Raw genomic sequence first — 21,269 nt, forward strand, 5'->3', positions numbered from 1 at the left:
GGTGCGGGTAATAAAAGCTTTAGTATCTCTTTCATGTAAATCTTTGTTCTAACAGCAACAAGCGACCGCTATTAACAGCATGTTTTTTTTTTTTTTTTTAATTTTTGCTTAGGCTCCATTTATTTTCTTTTGAGCAGATTAGCCCCACCCACATTGAAATTTTAATGATTCAAAATTTGATCTATATTAATCCAATACAGTATTTTTGCTTTAAATGTGGAAAAATTACTTTGTAGAATTACTAGTAAAGTGTACAGCCAAGAGAGTTAGCAAGGTCTTCATCAAGTCACCTCGCCAAGTTTAGTTAAAATACCTCTACTACAAAATAGTGCTGACATAACCTTCCTATCCACTGTGTTTTAACCCAAGCTTTGAACAAACAGTCACGCCAATAAAGTGCAATTAAATTTAACTGACAAGAAGAGAAACAGAGTGGTTTGTTTTTTTTAGAGAACGCCATCAGTCACGTCCCTGCTGTTCTGGATTTAAGTTGATCGTCCTCTTTATGCATCATGGTTTTCTCCTCATAAAGTTAATCATCTTTGACTAGCAGAGACAGATTTATTGTCATTTTTCAGCTGAAATCTTGTACTTATTGTCATGTCATTCATAATTCACCTTTTTTCTCTTTCTCCCTTTGCCACAGATCTTCTGGACACAAATCGTACCTCAGTTTTCAACGGGTTACACGGAGATCTGCACTTGTCGGCTGTGTTTTTGGATGAATATCATGACAGGCTTTTCCTGGGAGGGAAGGATGTTCTCTACTCACTCAGACTGGATCACACGCATGATGCTAAAGAGGTAACACAGACACACTATCATTGAGGTAAGGTGAAGATTATAGGCTGTCATAAAAGTCTGTTAGTGAGATGTGTCATGAATTTCATTCTGTACTACTGGAGACTGTTATCTACACACACAGATAAAATCAGCAGACGCCTATTTGTGCTGACATATTTTACCCATGATTAGTAAGTAATCTTTGAAGACTGGTTTACAAATGACACATGCTTACTTTTGAAAAACTAGATGAAGAGGAATGGAACAAGAAGAGATTTTTGAAAAGCTGAATTGTTGGAATTAAAATAATTCTCATGGTGATTTGAAAAAAAAACTTCAAAATGCATCCTTCTAGTCAAGAGTCTCTATAAATGTTGGTTTAAATGGAAAAATGATTGCAGGGGCAATAATGTAAAAGGAAGTTTACCTTACAGTATGTAAGTTCTACCAGAAAGACATAATAAATTTATTTGATGCGTATTATTTGGTAAAAGTTAACAAAAATAGGATTTCTTTGGCAGAGGCCCTGTCCATAGCTTGAATTGGAAGCTTTTAGATCCAGCTATAACTGCTGAGGACGAAGGCGTAGCCGGTGCCTACTCCCCTGGACAGGGCCAACCTGGTGTTGGTAGGGAGGATGGTGGGTGAACATCTGCGTCAGTATCTGCAAATGAATGGACAGCTCATATATTGCTTGTGTCTCTTGGCTATTGGTTGGAACTGTTTGTGATGAGTGACGTGACATTAGGTCTTCCTGGAAGAACTAGCGCTAAAAGATACATTTCTGTTAACCCACCATCATCGTATTATTATTAATTATTATTATTAGGCATGCTCCGATAAGGATTTTTGCAGCCGATACCAAGTACTGATTCCTTGTCATGGTGATCGGACGATACCGAGAACCCATTCTAATGCTTCAAGCTTTATAATGAATAAAGCACATTTTCCCCATAAGGTGATACTTAAAGGTTCAGGACACCCTGAAGAACTTTTTTTTTTATATTAACAGATTTGTGTGTGTTGAGCATCAGTTAAGGCAATGTTAGCACCTGACAGCTTTAATTGTAGGGAAAACTGGGTAATTTTGAGCTTTTGTCAGCTAATTTCAGCTTCCGGGTTTAAAATGATTTTTAGGGCGGGATCAAAATCGGCGACGTAGCGCAGTACTGCAAGTGCAATGATGATGCGTCGGTTTCTCATTATTATTCATAGCAGAGTTTTCTTATCCTATGAGAAGAGCCGGCTGCTTAATTATTCATGAGACCTGCCAGAGTCAAGCCCGAGCTGTGAGACACGGACCCCCAAGGCACACAGTATTTAGCCATTCATGAAGGCTCATATGCGTTTGTTTCCATGATCCATGGGGTTTGTTGCATGTTTTCCCCTGCGATCTTATCAGGGCCGATCATACAGCAAAGCTATGTGTGTGCTGCTAGCATTTTTGTCGGGAGAGCAGGACGAGAATTAGAGAATGGCGGACGCTGTCTTTTATCAGGAGTTCGTTCACATTCAGACACATCGCCGTGCTGCTGTGTTTGCCTAAATCCTCCAGATTACCAGCAGGGCTAATGGTTAAAATAGACAGGAGAGCACTCAGTCTGCTGGATACGGGGATTGAGGGAGAAGTCCTCATTTATAGGGTTTACATGAACACACTTATCTTTATAATTATATAAATTGTGCTTATGTGTATATGAAATTACAAATAACAAATGTAGCAGGGCATTAAATCACTGTTCATTTCTTTGCATTTTAACTATTTGCATTTTAACTTTTTGTACTCATTTTAACTATAAACTCATGTGTCTCCTCATGGTTTGTCTCATTTTGTGAGCTAACTGACAACAAAGTTGTTCTCTCACGTTCTCCCCTGCTGGCTATGCCCACTCCTGCCCGATGGTCGCGGAGCTCCACGCCCATTAATCATGCATCTTTTGAAAAAATTCAAAGTGGGGGGTGTCATGGCCCTTTAAGTGGAGATATTTCCTTACCTAAGAGAATAAATGAAGAATATTGCATTTAATTCCCTAGGGCTCTGCAATTAATTAAAAATTTGGTTTTGATTTTGATTCAAGTGCGATTCAAAGGCTTAATTAGGGTAATTAGGCAAGTCATTGTATAAAATAGTTTCTTCAGCAGACAATCAAAAAAAAAATTTTTTTTTGATTAAGGGGCTAATAATATTGACCTTAAAATAGGTTTCAAAATATTTAAACCTGCTTTTATTCTTGATATATATATATATATATATATATATATATATATATATATATATATATAGGGTTGTGACGGTGAGGAAATATCCCCACTGGTTAATCGACATGTGACAACACCGGTAATACTGTGGGAGTGGGTGTTTCTTCTTTTCCTCTTTTTCTCTGCTTTTAAATAGCTTATGAATGAGTGCGTATAATACTTTCACTTTTAATTGTGCGGGAGTTGCCAATTCGGCGACAATTGTTTGAATGGACGAAAAGGAAACTACAAAAAAAAAAATCACTGTTATTAAACAACACATAACTTTTATTAACATAACGAATAAAACACAACAATGCTACAGGTGTGGTTTGAATTACATGTTTTAAATGACAGCGAGACATGCTACGTTTAGTTTTTATTGTAAAATATACATTATAACCCAGTACACAGTAAAATAATATGTTTTAAATGGCTTCTCTATTGGCGGCGTATATAGCCGTTAATTTAAATAGGCTAAGCATATTTTCATTAATATTAAAACACATTAATACAAACTAGCCACCCTTTGATTTTTTTCATTTACGTATATTTTTATCAAACGAAAAATGCAATGAATTGTTTATTTTGGTTTTCATTTTATTAGAATTAATAGGCCTATAATTAATAGGCTACACAACTCCTACATATCTTTGGCTCCAATTGTGTTTTTACAGATATCCTACAAATAGACTTTTTTTGGCTCAAAGACATTTATGCCTGTTAATTTCAGTGGTGTATTTTGACAGATTTCGCAAAGGCTTCAGCTCTTCTACCTGTCAGCTGCACCTGCCTTAGTTTTGCGACTTGACTTGTGTTGCGGCTCAATGTCTGAATGGGAGAAAGAGAGAGAGAGAGAGAGAGAGAGAGAGAGAGAGAGAGAGAGAGAGAGAGAGAGAGAGAGAGAGAGAGAGAGAGAGAGAGATCAGACCTCGGATTTGATGTGTGGCCGCACGTTTCAGTTACTTTTTTGCAATTTTTAATATTGGCTCATCTAAATGAACTTTTCATACGATTAAAAGGCGAAATATTGCCAGACAGAGGAAGCAACTTTCGGTTTTTAAAGAGAGCGGCCTCATTTACAAAAGATGCGCGCACACACAGGATGCGCTCTTGTCGGCCTATTTATTATTGATTTTTTTTTACATTAAATACATAATCAAGAGGAAAAAAGAAGAGCTGAACTTCGGAAAATGTTCTTACGTTGCCACAATGTTGTTTCTCTGCAGTTGGATTGTCAATGGGCGGCATTGCTAAATCACTCGTTTTAATAAAAAAATTAGATTTATTATTAAACATTACACATGAGATGATGGTCGTGTGATTTTTGAAATGAGAGTATGCATTGCGTATTTATGGCCATTGATCCATCCACGGCCCACCAATAGTTAAACATAAAGGTGTGTTGAAGGTGCGTGTATAAATTAGTTATGTTTCCTCTAGATACTGCCACCTTTGTCAGGCAAAGTTTGCAGATTGCCTCATTAACGCCTTCAGGTTTTCTTTTGCATTTGGTTTAAACCCAAAATATTGCCAAACAGGCGCTTTTGCATTGCGTTTTGACAATAAATGGTCCGCCATCCTCTTTCTGTAAATTCGACTCCTCTTTTCTCCTCATGTGATAAATGAAATATGACGCATTGTAGCTATGTTCAGATTTTAATTATAGAGCATGCTCTCTTCTTAAGTCAGTTATTTATAATTATATTTTCCATTTAATTAAAATAAATGTTTAATAAAAAAAAAAAAAAAAAACGAATACTTAAAAAAAACAAATGTTGTTTTTTGTATTCAAGTAAAAAAAAAAAAAAAAAATATATATATATATATATATCCCAAATTATTATGATGATGATTATGATGATGATGATTATTATTATTATTATTATTATCCTTATTTGTAGAACATATAGATTTTTTTGTAACAAATATGCTGTTATAAAAAAAAAGATTTAAAAATATACACTTTTATAACGTTCACATGCCAAATTTTGTTTGTCATTGATATTATCCAATTTAATACGTTAATTTAATCAAATAAAAACACAGTATCTTTGTGTTGTTTTTTCTTTAAAACTCCTTTTTTTCTCATCCATCAGAATGTTTATTAAAAACGGCACAAAAGCAGCTGTCCACAAACTCAGATTAAAGTCATATAAACTGACCGCACTTGTGACAAAGACTTGTTTAGACTGCACTTATAAACATGCATAAACATAAACAGTCTTGCTTGATTTTACACGTTCGATGTTTGGCGCCCTTTTTCATGTTATGGTCACAGTTTTGTGGAGTAGTTTATCCAATAAAGTTGTGAGAAATGAGAAGTGTGTGAGAAAAAAATTATCAAAGTAAATGGACTGTAAATGCTAAAGTGCTTTGGTTCTACTTGTCTCAAGGGTTTAGTGACTCTTTTTCCCAATGCAATTAACTTTGTGTATGTGTGTATGGCCGAGCTTAATTAAAGCCTCTATTCATGTGAATGTGTTTTGACTCAAGTCACTAGACCCAGAACAGGGGTGGTTGTTTTTGTATGTTGTCTCATTGTGTGTGGCCTTGTTAAACGATATGAACAGGAAGAGGAAGTGCATTGTCATGGTGTCAGACACATGGCAGTGGTTGCCACCTCTGAGGTTGTGACCCCTTGACCTTTGGCTCAGGGTCAGATGGGTTTGGCCTTGTTAGACCCTTTTGTATAGCCACTGTACTGCCACTGGCCACAGGGTTCACTAGGACTGGCCTGAATGTATTGATATCTAGATTTGGATAAACTGAGATTAAAAATTAAGATATAAAAAAATTACGATTAGTCTGTTGTTATCAGTTGATGTGGGGAACATAACATAGATCCATAGAACATAACATTTCTGATCATATTTCCCCCCTCCCAAGCACATTTTACCAATTCCAAAGGGCATCTTAGTAACTTCTATTAATTTTTATGAAGTAATGTTTAATTTTTAATTAGGGCAAATGGAAAATGGAACATCTTAACTGATGATTGATTATAAAGCTTGTTTGGCATGCCTTGAGCTCACAAGATCCTCGAGCCCGGGGCCACCTGCCGTTTGCAAGGCGAGAGGGAAGTTTGAGCTCAGGTAGATCTCGAAAACTCTCCTACTGTAGTAGCTAATGAACAGATAGTGATTGCTCTTAAAAGATAACTACTTACTAGGAGCATGTCTATGGTGCTGATTCGGATTAGTCAATTAACTTAAGTTACATGTTTTTGAATGGTGGGAGGAAACTAGGGAACCCAAGGCAACACGTGAACATGGGGAGAACGTGTAAATTCCCCACAGAAACGTCGACTGGCTTGATAAGGGCTAGAACCAGTGACATTCTTGCTGTGAGGCAACAGTGCTAACCACTGGGCCACCCATCTAGGAAAGGAGGAGGAGTAGGGGTGTAAGGGGGATTTCTTCAAAATGAATATGGCTGTGATATGGAACTTAAGGTATTGATAGTGGCCATAAATTGGTTAATGCGGGACCAGCCGCAAGCAATCATAAGCATGTGATCCCCTAAAAACTAGCTTATAAACTTCAGTTTGTGCAGATACAATGGCCCAAAATTAGATGTAAAGGTCTTTGCACACTGAAGTCTGACATATTCGTATATGCTTTTTTCGTATTCATATGTGTAAAAATTTGTCACGTAAACAAACCTTGCACACTGTGTCCGATGTGTATAAATGAATCCATTCTGAAAAAAACACATAGTATTTCGGAGTCAGTTCAAGCGATGATACTTTGTTCTGCTCTCTTCTCCAAAGTAGAAAAAGACAGAGCAATAGGCTACATATTGTGTCCAACCAATTCTGAATTGAGAGAAAGGAGAGTTTAGCTCTCTATCAAAGTTCTGCGCTGGATGTACGTAAACATATCTGGAACAGAGACTGGCCATACCTATAGACATTATGGTAGATGGCGATCACATTGACTGGCTTTTTTGGCTTTCTATTATAGTCTATGGGCAGTACTTCAAATGCATGAACACACACACACCAAAACAGCAGCAGGTGAGATGTGTGTCAGTCACTGAATCCAGCATAGGGGTTCTCAATTGTCTGCCACATTCTGTCTTTATTTCATGCACTATGCCAGTCCTAAAGTTATCTGTGGCTCAAATGACGGCATTCTGTATTTCAAAACATTTCTCAAAGTGCTTTTTAGTATGCAAAAAACAGAGAAAATCAAACCCCTTGTTTTGTTGATTTGTCCTATCTTGTCAGACTGTCCTACCTCCCATTCAAAAAGTAGGTAACACATTTTGATCATGTAATACAGTATGCTACCCATCAGATTTTGCTACAAGTTTAAATTTTAAAGTGGATTAGTGTGATATGAAGCTATAATAACGCCCTAACCTATCTAATCCCTAATCCCAAACTCAGAAGCATTCAAATACAGTGTTGGTAGCATAATCTGATGGGTAAGAAAAAATGTCAGGACACTGGCTCAAATTTTTTGTTTTATGATGGACGAAAGTTTCAGAGGCAGTGAGTCAATACGATATTATATTATTATTATATTATACTATATTAATATTATATATTAAATATTGTAAACAATTAATGCTAAAAAACATGCTTCTTCATGCTTATGTTTGTTTTGATACATTTTCTGTATGGGAAGGGAGAAATCTAAACATAAAATACAGGAGAGGAGACATCTAAACAATCTAGCAGAGGGGAGAAATCTAAACACATCTTTTTTTATTAAATAGAGTACAACCCCCAGTGCTGGCAATCACTCAAACACTCTCCCATTCAGAATTTCAGTGCTAACCACTTGTTACCCCTGTCTATTTCTATTTTCTATTCCTGCTAACCCTGTAAACTGCTATTACTTGCACATTATTATAATATAGTAATTAATAATGCTTAGTGTTAAACTCTAACAAGGGCACTGTAAAATACATTTCACCTTAAATTCACTTGGTCTTTAGTTTTATGGTCCAAAAGCCAGAAAACAAAATAAGCGTGTGTAGATGTGTAAATTTACATGTGCAAGTTTGTGCTGCAGCTGGTATCAGCAAATCCTCTCAGCTGAAATGGAGGATCACAGAAATCAAGCAGAGATTCATGATGTTGTTTTAAATAGGAAAATGACTCAACCTTGATCCGACTTCCTTCTTCCCGGTTGGGCCTGTATTTATTCCCAAATTACGTGAACTCGGTTCATTGTCAGGAATCATTCACTTATTCTTTTTGGCAGATTGTCAGGTCCAGGATCAGTCATCTATGAATCTTAACCAACTAAGTTTTTCTGATGGTCAACAGAGGATGGCTAATGTTAAACAAAAACATGGTGTGGGGCTGCACGGTGGTGCAGTGGGAGACACGTTCGCCTTGCAGCAAGGTCGCTGGTTCGAGCCTCGGCAGAATCAGTTGGTGTTTCTGTGTGGAGTTTGTATGTTCTCCCTGTGTTGGCGTGGGTTTTATCCGGGTGCTCCGCTTTCCCCCACGGTCCAAAGACATGTGGTATAGGTGAATTGGGTAGGCTAAATTGTCCACAGTGTCTTTGTGTTTGTTTCAGAATGAGTGTGTATGGATGTTTCCCGGGGATGGGTTGCAGCTGGAAGGGCATTCACTGCTTAAAACATATGCTGGAAAAGTTGCCCATTTATTCCACTATGGCGACCTTAGATTAATAAAGGGACTTAGCCAAAAATAAAATAAATAAATAAATGAATGAATGAATAAATGAATGAATGAATGAATGAATGAATGAATGAATGAATAAACTTGGTGTATCTAGAAGAACAAATAAAGGTGAGCCTATCCTTCACACAGTTGCTCTGTATTATTATTTTTTTAACACCAATAGGGTTGACACAATGGCTCAGTAGTAAGCACTTTCGCCATACAGCAAGAAGGTTGTTGGGTCGAGTCCTGGCTGGATCAGTTGGCATTTCTGTATGGAGTTTGCATGTTCTACCTGTCTCCGCGTGGGATTCCTCCGGATGCTCTGGTATCCCCCACAATAGAAAGACGAGCGCTATAGATGAATGAAAAAACTAAATTGTCCATAGTGTATGTGTGTGAATGAGTGTGTATGAATGTTTTCCAGTACTGGGTTGGAGCTGACAGGGCATCCACTGTGTAAAACATATGCTGCATAAGTTGGTGGTTCATTCCACTGTGGCGACCCCTGATGAATAAAGGGACTAAGCCGAAGGAAAATGAATGAATAAATACCAATAATGACCTTTACATTCAACATGACCTAATGAGATCCACATTCTGACTATTTTTAATGCCAATGTGTCCTGAAGAATAAGGTGATGACTAATTAAGGAAACAGGAAATGCGTTCATGCAAAGGAAGGATGCTGGGTAATGTAGTTGATTACAGTTTCCGGAGTAGACAATGTCAGAACATGAAAGGGTAAATAAAAACAACAAATGACTCACTAATGATTTTATCATATTAAGACTGGAAGTTTTTATTTTATTATATTTTTTTAAATGATACATTACATTTTATTAGCAATAGAGGAACCTTGTAACTGTCATGTGAAACAAAGTCAGACAATATTTTTTGCATTTTATGCATTTGGCAGAGATTTTATAAACAGTAGCTATTAATAACAACTGATAACCCAGTAACTGAACCCACGACTATAGCATTGTTTGCTACATGCTACAGGAGCTCTATAGGTTAACATAACTCTATAATACTTTATTTAGACAGTATTTTTTATGACATTCTAATCATTTATAATTAAAATATCTAAGGAGCTCTGTATTACTTATGCAGTTTAGTTCGCAAATGTTTACAGATCTGTGCAAACAAACCCAAAAGTCTGTGTGAGGTCTGAACGTGACAGCGCTAGTGTGCCAGACTGCTTTTTGACGCGTGAGAAATTAAAGTGTCAGGATGTGCAATCTCTGTATATATATTTGTATAGAGGGACCCAGATGGGATTATGTTTGTTTCTCAATCGTTCATAACATAAGAATATGTTTTTGTGACTTTTACACTCTCAGATTTATTGTTTTCATAAATCTGTTTTTGGTGTTGACAATCATGGGAGCAACAACAGAAAAAATATTTAGCTCCACACACTCATCCGCAGAGACACACACTCGCTTTACTCACATAATGAGCACAGTCAATTAGATATGAGCTATGCTTTCCTCAAACAGTTTAAACAATGGCACTGTTGCGCTTACAAATCATTGCATGGTCACAAAAAGTGATTGTAAAAAAAACAGCAGCGTCAGCTCAAGCAAAGCTATCTGGTTGTCCAACCAATGGAAGACAGACAGGAAAGGTAAAGTCCTTATGAAATTGACTAATGATACTATTTCTTCTTCCATTATGATATTTCTGCACTGCCTTACATTAACACCCGCAAAGCACAAAATTAGGAAGCATAGCAATACATTTTCCAAACATTCAGTTATCTGGACAATTAGGAAGTCCTTGGGTTGAGCTTAAGACGCAAGGTTTCCCAACTAGGACTTCACAATACAAAGAGTTTGAAGTAGCTCCAAGGAACCATGCTCTCTACCACAACTGAATCTCTTCTTCATTCACCCACTCACCTATTATACATTCCAGGTTTCTGACCAGCACCCTCTAGTGCCCTTTTGTCCCATCAGAACAGCATTTTTATTTTCATTATTTCATGGATAAAAAAAAATAAATAAAAAATAAGAGTGCACTGAAAACGCTATTATTTTGAATGACCTAAAATAATTGAGTAAACTCGTTGATCATTGTCATTGAGTTATGGAGTCTCTCAAAACTTGCACATTTAAGTTTATTTAACTTGACGGTTTTGTAGACTATACTTAAATTGTTCAGTTCACCAAGCTTAATACTAAGTTTGGTGAACTGAACAGTTTAATTATAGTCTACTTAAGAACTAAGTTTGGTAAACTAAATAAATAAATAATAAACATGTTGTGATTCATAAATATCCAATTAATCCAATTTAATCCAATTAAATATAAACCAATTACAACCACAACGACAATGAATAAAAGCATAAATAACACATATTGGTTATTTTACAGTAGCTTTTACTGTTTGTGAGTAATATTTAATGTTGTCCAGTTCAAAAGTTCTAAATTTGAACCCACAATGAAATGATCAAATTGAACAAAAACAGTCATTTTACTTGTTTTAGATAAAACACCACCACCACCAACAACAGTTTATTAATAATAATTTATATATTAATAGTAATATAATAATATTGTCATTGACATGTGGCAAAAGTCATTTTTAGGCTCTGTGTAATTATAAACAGAGACTTGATTTTGTCCTTTGGGAATTTTGAGCAATTGAATCATTGTCATTTGCTAATTGTTGTGATGTCTTATGAGTAACATAGTACAAAGGTACATGTAATTTAAGAAATAAAAGATGCACACTGATATTTTAAACAACAAGCACAGCAACATCCCATAAAAAAGAAGAATTATCCATTTTCAATCCTTAGTAACATTAACATTATTGTGTTTGTTTCTTTGGAGGCTTAATTAGTCTTAACAAGTAAATGAGCCTGGGTGTGACTGCACTGTGTTGATTGTGTGTGTTTAATTTATGAGACTATAAATTTCATCTGTTTTTCCTCTTTATCTCCAGATCCATTGGCCTTCGTTGCCTGGTAATCGTGAAGACTGTATTCTCAAAGGGAAAGATCCCGAGGTGAGTTTCTAAATGACTCTGAATTCACTAAAAACATTGACAAACTCAGATAGTCAGGTCAGCATCTCAGAGTTTCTGAAGTTTTTTTGTAAGCTGGCATGCTTCAGATGTTCATGAATGTATTAAACCCAGTAGAAATCATTAAATGTAGCTTTGTTTTGGAGTCTATGTTTAGTGTGATCCTCAACCGTATGTATTTCATCAGGCCCAATCTAGAGTTCTGAAATGAAAACATCTGACCGTCTTCAGCTATACTCAGAATACGCTGTAGTTGGCGCCGATGACTGGAAAGATGAAGCTAAGCGCCCATAAATGAGATTTGATCCACTTACTTATTGTTGTCTTGCTTCCAACCTAGTGTGTGTGTGACTCTTGAGTCTCTTAAACCTAATGACCAAAGAAGGCTGTCCCAATACACAGAACACTTATTCTTTCATTTTTAACCTCCTCTTTGTTTTCCATTTTGGATTCTTGTTTCCTTTTATTCTCATTCAGCCTTTCATTTTCCCTTTTCAGCACCATAAGCATGTTAATTATGTTTAGAGTTAAATCTTTCAGGCACTCTGTCCTCAATGGTGGAAGGTCTTTAACACACAAACAGACACACACTCTCACTCGCGCTCATACACACATTCTGCATCTGGTAATGTTTAGCATGTTTCGCTCGTAAATTGAAAATGTGAGGTGTCTCCATGGTTAAATGCTCTGGTGACTGTCCCGGCTGTATTGTTTGATGTGACAGGTGAGTGCGATTTCACAGCGGCGTTTAATGACTTTGTTCTTTGTGTGAGTATGTGTTGGGGAATTGAACAGGATATTGGTTTTCACTGGTGAAAGGACACACAGGAATGAACTCAGAGAAGTTTGATGTATCTCTGAAATTGTTATTATAGTTAATTCACACAAAAATCTGACATTTTTTTGTTAATAATAATAATAATAATAATAATAATAATAATAATAATAATAATAATAATAATTCATTACATTTATATAGCTCTTTTTTGGACACTCAAAACAATTAAAACTTTTTTTGGGAAGAATCTCCTCATCTCCACCACTGTAATAAGTATTAAGTGAAAATTTCCTCACTGAAATAAGAATACTACTGTAAAAAAGTACAGATAAAAGAATATTAAGATGTAGAGTATTTATTTACTGAAAATAGCAGTTGGTGAATACAAATTAATGCATATTTTCAGATCTTAAATAATGCAAAATAAACAAAGCAAAATGTCCTTGCCAGAGAATAGTGTTCATTTCTTAAAAATATAAATAAATAAATAAATAAATAAATAAATAAATATATAAATAATCAAAACTTGAACAGTTGAAGTCAGAATTATTAGCCCTGGTTTATTTTCCCCCAATTTCTGTTTAATGGAGAGCAAATTTTTTAACACATTTCTAAAGATAATAGTTTTAATAACTCATTTCTAATAACTGATTTCTTTTATCTTAGCCATGATAAAAATAAAAAATAATAAAAAACAGTAAATAATATTTGATTTGATATTTTTCAAGACAAATCTATACAGCTTAAAGTGACATTTAAAGGCTTAACTAGATTAATTAGGTTAACTAGGCAGGTTAGGGTAATTAGACCTTAAAATGTTAAAAACTGCTTTTATTCTAGCCAAAGTAAAACAAATAAGACTTTCTCTAGAAGAAACCAACATAAGACAATTTTTTTATAATGTTTTTTATTTATTTTACACTGTTCTACACTGTTTCTTTTTTATTGGGTTGATGTTTAAAAAAGACTATTATAATAAAAAAGAAATCCACTGACAGGTCAAATCTGCTGCTGACATTTTGTACAATGTTGCTTAAGCATGTTAGATATAAATAAAATCTGTAATATATTAACATCATCAAATTGAAAAAATATAAAGCAAATAAAAATTAAATTACATAAAGGAATAAAAAGAGACAGTATCCCTAAAAAGTATAATAATCATTACAAGAATAAAAAGTATAAATTATTTAAATAAAGCAAATGAGTTAATGAACCATTTCTAGCAGTATACAAATATTTTGCTGCTAGTTTAGTTGCAATTTTGTCCTGTCTGAGAATATATAGAAAAGTTTTGTCATTTAGATTAAAAAAAATAATTATTTAATATTTCTATCGCTCTTGCAGCTGTGCACGTGCTGTCAGCTGCGAAGTCAAGCGAAAGTCAGTCTTAAATTAAAAATGTAATGCAAAAACACATACAATTAATGACAACTTTAGAAAGCGAAACCAAAAGCTGAACCCCAGACATTTTAGGAGATTTACGTACGCTTTTTCAAGTTACAAAAAGGTGCGTCTCTGTGGGTCTCTGCAGAGCATGTTAGATTCTCTAGGAGTAGTGACAGTTCTTGTGCACACACAAAGAGAAGTAGGAAACGTGTAGGGCGATAGAAAATTTTCCAATGGTTAATCGATCATGGATGTTTGGCTATTGGGCAGATACAAAACAGTGAATTGAGAATGAATGATAAAAAATAAATAAAAATAAATTGAATGATTAGAATGATAATAATAATAAAACAAAAAATAAATAAATAAATAAATGTCACCAAATATACTTGTGCGGCTGTTAATATACCTGGGCGACCCATCGAAGTAAAGTCTATGTGTGGGAAGCACAGTATATGTATATATAGTTGCCGGTTCATTCCACTGTGGTGACCCTGAACTAAGCCAAAGGAAAATGAATGAATGAAACTATATATAGTTATGTATATTCAAAAATAATATATAACATAACAATGAATAAAAATGGCTAATTCACAAAAAAAAATGCTTGTCATGTTCATCCGAATCTTAGATACAAAGCTGCAGAAATGAAATACCTCAGGCTGAGTTATGCTCCCTATGCATACAAAGTGACTGGTGCATTGCGCACACTCTCAGTCCTGCTGGTTCACATCTGTTGGCACTTTGAGCATCTGCCTGCATCTTTTATGACCTCTGACCTCTCGTGCATTTATGCTCTGCTGAATTTGACCCTACAAAGTCAATGAATCTGCCTACAGGTGGCCGTAGTTAGAGTGTGTACATGCTGATAGTGTGTGTTTGTACGTGTATGTGAAGTCTTCCACATACTGAACCCTTCAGCAATTAGACCAGAAGAGCTTCTTTCCTATGCTTTAAGCTCTGATTTTAAGTAGACATAATTGTCTCCCTATTTCCTTGCTCTTTTGTTGCTGCTTCTTGCAAGACTCTAGGGACAAATCAATCTCACATCCTAAACTCTTTCATGATCCCAGTCTGCACTTTAACCTGAGTTTAACCTGGTTATTCAGCATATATATATGTGCATTTTATTGCTTGTAAGTGGTGCAGTCATGCAAATTGTAGACTCATTGCCACAAAAACATGTTAATATGAAATTGTGTGCGTGTGTGTGTGTGTTTGGTATAGATGGAGTGTGCAAATTTTGTACGTCTGCTGCAGCCATTTAACCGCACCCATCTACTGGCCTGTGGAACTGGAGCTTTCCAACCCGTGTGTGCGTATGTGAACGTCGGACACCGTGGAGAGGTAACACACACACACGCTTACACACACATGATGGGTTTTAGTGTTTCAATAGATGCACACATTTACACAACCATACAAAGGTCTTGTTGTCAATCCCAGGTGTAAGAGCAACAAATAATCAAATAATAACTTGACTTATAGTTGATCATTTGGCAAAGTGACAGAAAGTAGATTTTTTCTGATGAATCACCTGTTAAACTGCATCAATCATCACAAATACAGCAGAAGACCTATCGGAACCCGCATGGACCCAAGATTCTCATTGAAATCAGTCAAGTTTGGAAAAGGAAAAATCATGGTTTGGGGTTACATTCAGTATGGGGGTGTGCGAGAAATCTGCAGAGTGGATGGCAACATCAACAGCCTTAGGTATCAAGACATTTGTGCTGCTCATTACATTACAAACCACTGGAGAGGGCAAATTCTTCAGCAGGACAGCGCTCCTTCTTATACTTCAGTCTCCACATCAAAGTTCCTGAAAGCAAAGAAGGTCAACGTGCTCCAGGACAGGCCAGCCCATTCACCAGACATGAACATTATTGAGCATGTCTTGGGTAAGATTAAGGAGGAGGCACTAAAGATGAATCCAAAGAATCATGATGAACTGGGAGTCCTGCAAGAACGCTTTCTTTGCCATTCCAAATGACTTTATTATTAAGTTATTTGAGTCGTTGCAGAGATGTATGGATACTGTACAGTCCTCCAAGCTCATGGGAGTCATAAACAATATTCATTTTTTTTCCACTGCACCATGACTTTATATTCTATACTGTACACTATGTCTATTAAATGACAAGACAGATCTTGCTGTCCTAATTAAATAATTAAAAATCAAGGCTTATGATCATATTCTATTTTGGTAAAACAAGCATAATCTGTAGGCCTTTGCCTTTCATATAAGCCACTTTTGATTCCAAATAATCAACTAGGACTCAAGTTATTATTTGTTATTCCTAAAACTTGGATAGGCAACAAGACTTTTGCCAGGTAGTGTAAATCATCTTATACTAGATAGTATATTCTGTCACCTCACCCCCAACCCTACCCAGAAACCCAAACATCACAGAAAACATTCTGCAGTATTACATGCTTAAATCTGGATGGTTTGTGGGGCATTTTCATGTGCCCATAAGGCCAAAAAGACCTACAGTACTATTGCTACATTTGTAGTCCTACAATGTGATGAACATCAGTACCACCCACCCACCCCCACACACACACACACACACACACACACACACACACACACACACACACAGTCTTCCCAACTACTTCACATCAAGTGTATTTGTGTCTGCACATCAGGAAGAATTTGCTTATGTGTTTCAGAAACTAAATTATTTAAGGTCAGAGGTCACCCACTAACAAGCTGACCCTAAAGGTCAAGATTAGATCATGAGAGAAGATACAAAACGAAAACACTTTGGCCCTGTGTCCACCTGGTGTCAAAATGCATTTTCAGTGGTCTCTTGTGAGCACTTGGATTTCGCCAAGACCCTTTCCTCTTATTTCATCATGCTGTCCATCGCTTTCAGGGGAGCTCTCACTGCGATGCACAATTAAAATGAAGTTAACCAACCTTTGTTACGTGACTTATGACAAAAAGGCAAAGCAAGCCAGTAAAATGTATGTGTATGACAACTACAATTTTCATCAGAATGAATGCGTTTTGGGACAATACAATATTGTTTGTATATCTTGTATTGGTGCGCCTTCTCACAATATGTGCCAAAATGATGTCAGGTGAGTGGATAGTTGTGTTTCTTGTGACTGAACAAATTTGATCACATAAGCATTTACATAATTAACAATTCTATCAAATGCATTTTCCACTACTTCTGGAAATGATAGACAGCGAATAATCTCTAAATGCTTTAGACCACATTTAGTCTTGTACAGTATATAGCATCATTCACATGTAAACAGATTAAAGAAAATGCATTTTAAATTAGGGCTATCATGACACTATGACGCTACCTTAGGATACCAGTACACAGAGCCATTTACACAATAATTAAGAGGACTCGTTAATAACAGTAAGAATCATTAAACAATTTTTTTTTTACCCAGTTTGTGTTCATGTAAGCCTACAGTTCATGCAGTTTAACAAAGAGAAAAAAAAAGATATCATAGTGTATGAAAGCACAGTCATTGCCTCAGTTCATTTGGCTGTTAAGCTGTTTGTATAATAGTCCGTGACAAGAAAAACAGTGATCTATTGTTTTGTCATGCAACTCTGGAACTTATTGGAAAAATCATGTCATGCTACTGATAAATGTTGTGTGACTAAGTTAGTGTTTGTGTGCACTTGGGTAATCTCAGTCATGTGCTTTTGAGGTAAATTTTACTGTAACAAATTGCTACTGTTTAACAGTTTAAAGGCTACTAAAATAAGTTACTATATTAAGTATAATATATTAAGTTGATCAGTAGTAACTGCAAAGAAATACATCTCCAAAGCAAAATGTTGTTCATTTTGTAATTGAATCATAAAAATCTTCCTCCAAAATTAAGCTCTAATAAATGTTTTAAATACTGAACAAATTACCAAATTCTCAAAAGTGTTGTTACTAATCAGTACCTTTATCAGTTTACAGTTTGTTCACCAGGTCCACCATCAAGTGAATGTGAAATAGCTGAATCATTTTTAAAAATCTTCAGCAAAATGTCATATTAAAATTATAATTCACTAAAAATGCATAAAAAAACTCTTAAAACCTTAAAACTGTCTTCCACCAAACAATTTCAGTTTCCCTGAAAAAGTATTCAAAATGTGTAAAATGAGTACATTTTTAGTGCTGTATTGATACTTTTACTCCCCTACTTTCCTTCAATCTGCAGTCACTACTTTATTTTTTCTAGTCTATGGGGATTAGACAAATCAGTCCTAGGATTCCTGTCCAATCAAATCACACATAAGGTAAATCGCATCATAATGAACTACCTCAAGACATGTTTGGAAGCATTAGAAAGTGTCCAAGAAGATGTCCAAAATCTTTACACGCATTGACCCAGAGACTGTTTAGATGCATGTTACTTTAGAGAAGATGAAGGATGTTTACTGTATGATGACCAAAATGGCCTTAAATACCCAGCAGGCACAAGACATCAATATGATGTCAGATTGACGCTGTGCCTCAACGTTGTGGGGACATCGCATTTTATTTGAGAAAGAAAATCAGGTTGAGATCAGAAGCCACTGTCAGAACTACGTCAATGTCCAACCTTCAACCTAAAAACAACCAAATATCAAACTCATTTAATGTCATTACTGGACATCAAAATAACGTTGTCCTTAGACGCTGGCTAGACATTGAACTTTGGTCACTTGACGTCACGGCTTAAATCTAAGCTAGTATTAACGTCTTATGACGTTGTGTGCTTGCTGTGCAATTACTAACTGCACCACAGAATGTTACGTTTACACACTTCCACAATTTAGATGTAAATGCATCAGCTTTTAACAGCATAACACTCACTACTCACTACTCTTGAGTACTTTTGAAATGCTCATACTTTGAGTAATGTTTACAACAGGTACTTTCACTCTACTTGCACTACATTTCTAGGCAAGCAATGGTACTTTTACTTTGTGACTGGTGACTACTATCATGTGTGTGTGCCCACACACAATCCACATAGCCTTGTCTTGCACCCATTTACATTCTCTCTCTCTCTTAAACACAGTTAATGCCGGATCTATTACAAAAATACTGTAAAGAAAAACACGGATATCTGACATTTTTTGGAACAGGATCCGGCAAGATCCAGCTCAAATCAAGCTCTGCTCTTGCAAATGATCAAACCAGAACTTAAAAAATATTACCAGGAATCATTTAAATTTCAAAATGTTCACATTTTTACAGTCTCCAAGATCACCAGCAGAAGCATTGTAACATTTTTACAGCATGAAATCAAGTTTTGTATGTAATCGGTTCTCATTTGATTAGGAAGTATTAACCTCATACAATATTAAATCTATCTTTGGAAATATTGAAATGTATTTGCGGTTTCTATTATCCCAAACGTAAAATAAGCATTAATAGCATATTATTGTGAAAGTAAATAATGCATTTCTCCACAAGCAAGAGGAATTCTGACAGTTGTGAGCTCTGTTTATTGTTGAGTTGTGAAATTGATGTGAATTATCTGCCGTTTCTTTGGCAGCATGTGTTTAGCTTGGATCAAACCACAGTGCAGAACGGGAGGGGGAGATGCCCTCATGACCCCAAACTACCCTTCGCAAGCACCTTCACAGGTAGTTTCAAAGTTCATGCCACTTAATGTTTATGTTATGTGTTTATTAGTATGCCAGAGCCTGTGTGTGTATGTTGGCTCTTGTGTATCTGTGGGGTGGAGGTTTCAGCTTGTCAGCTGTCAGTGAGTTTATGGGCCGTTAAAGATTGAGTGCTCTGATGGGGGAAATCTGACATGCTGTAAAGCCAGGTTTAGTGTTGCGGGGGTCTCATGTTTGTGTGTGTGTGTGTGTGTGTGTGTGTGTTTGAGTGTGTGATGGTGGGTGTGTTACAGTAATCTGGGGCAGAGACATGTCTCCCACTGTGTATAGTGTAACACTGCTCAATCTTGGCTCTCATTGTGTGCCGTTTTGCCAGATCCAACATGTTTTGGACAGATTTTTAACACTGCATATTAGTGAACTTGAAGATTCACATACTGGCACACATTTCTATCAGGTTCTTGGCAACAGCTATTTTGAAGAAGTATTTTTTTAAGTCGTTTAAAAACTGAAATTGTATGATCTCATGCACTGTATGTAGATGATCAACTAGCCTGTGTGTGAGACTTTGAAAGGCTGTTGACTCTGCTATATATCAGCTTTCAGCTCATTCAAACGTGTGTTAGTGTGATTTCAAGCTGCTAACAATTTAATGGCCATTTTAGGGGCAGTCTGGCTTCCTGCACGTACAGTAAGACACGAAATTCAGCACTTCCAGCACTGACTGCTAATTCTCTCTCGCTTTCTCAGGTGGAGAGCTGTACACTGGTCTGACTGCTGATTTTTTGGGGAGAGACTCTGTGATTTCAAGAGGTTTCGGGACCCGCTCACCCATGAGAACAGAAACAGATCAGAGAATACTCCATGGTACATAAATATTCATATAAATCCTTCTTCAGTCTTACACTGCATCTTGAAAGTATTCAGAGCGCTTCCCTTTTTACAGCCTTATTCCAAAATGGGTTAAATTTATTTATTTCTTCAAAATTCTAGACACAATACCCCATAATGACAATGTAAAAAATGATTTTTTAAATTGTTGCAAATTTATTCAAAATAAAAAACCTGAAAAATCGAGAGTATTCACAGCCTTTGCTCAATACTTTGTTGATGAAACTTTGGCAGCAATTACAGCCTCAAGTCTTTTTGAATATGATGCCACAAGCTTGGCACACCTGTCTTTGAGATTTTTTTGCCCATTCCTCTTTGCAGTACCTCTCAATCTCTATCAGGCTGGATGGGAAGCCACAGTCAACATTCATTTTCTTGTCGGCTTAGTCCCTTTATTAATCCGGGGTCGCCACAGTGGAATGAACCGCCAACTTTTCCAGCAGGTTTTTACGCAGCGGATGCAACCTATCTCTGGGAAACACACACACACACACACACACACACACACACACAACGGACAATTTAGCTTACCCAATCCACCTGTACCGCATGTCTTTGGACTGTGGGGGGAACCAGAGCACCCAGAGAAAACCCAGGCAAACACCGGGAGAACATGCAAACTCCACACAGAAACGCCAACTGAGCCGAGATTCGAACCGGCGACCCAGCGAACTTCTTGCTGTGAGGCGACAGCACTACCTACCTACTGCGCAACTGTACAGCCATTTTTAGATCTCTTCAGAGATGTTCAATAGGATTTAGGTCTGGGCTCTGGCTGGGCCACTCAATTATATTCACAGAGTTGCTGTGAGACCACTCCATTGATATTTTACTGGTGTGCTTTGGGTCATTGTCCTGCTGGAAGATGAACCGTATCCCCAGTCTGAAGTTAAGATCATTCTGAAGCAGATTTTATTCAGGATGTC

The 21,269-nt window shown here is 36.4% G+C and overlaps 1 protein-coding gene across 1 annotated transcript in view; it reads left to right on the forward strand.

Moving 5' to 3' along the window:
• Positions 1 to 21,269, forward strand: part of sema3bl (sema domain, immunoglobulin domain (Ig), short basic domain, secreted, (semaphorin) 3bl) — a 51,985-nt gene that overhangs the window by 16,759 nt on the left and 13,957 nt on the right. Inside the window, exons 2-6 of the mRNA NM_001122712.1 lie at positions 647 to 804; positions 11,621 to 11,683; positions 15,096 to 15,215; positions 19,383 to 19,473; positions 20,203 to 20,319. Of these exons, the coding sequence (NP_001116184.1) occupies positions 647 to 804; positions 11,621 to 11,683; positions 15,096 to 15,215; positions 19,383 to 19,473; positions 20,203 to 20,319 (549 nt within the window). The remainder of the gene's footprint in view (positions 1 to 646; positions 805 to 11,620; positions 11,684 to 15,095; positions 15,216 to 19,382; positions 19,474 to 20,202; positions 20,320 to 21,269) is intronic.

The sequence above is a fragment of the Danio rerio genome, chromosome 8 (genome assembly GCF_049306965.1).
Source record: "Danio rerio strain Tuebingen ecotype United States chromosome 8, GRCz12tu, whole genome shotgun sequence".
NCBI classification, from domain to species: domain Eukaryota; kingdom Metazoa; phylum Chordata; class Actinopteri; order Cypriniformes; family Danionidae; genus Danio; species Danio rerio.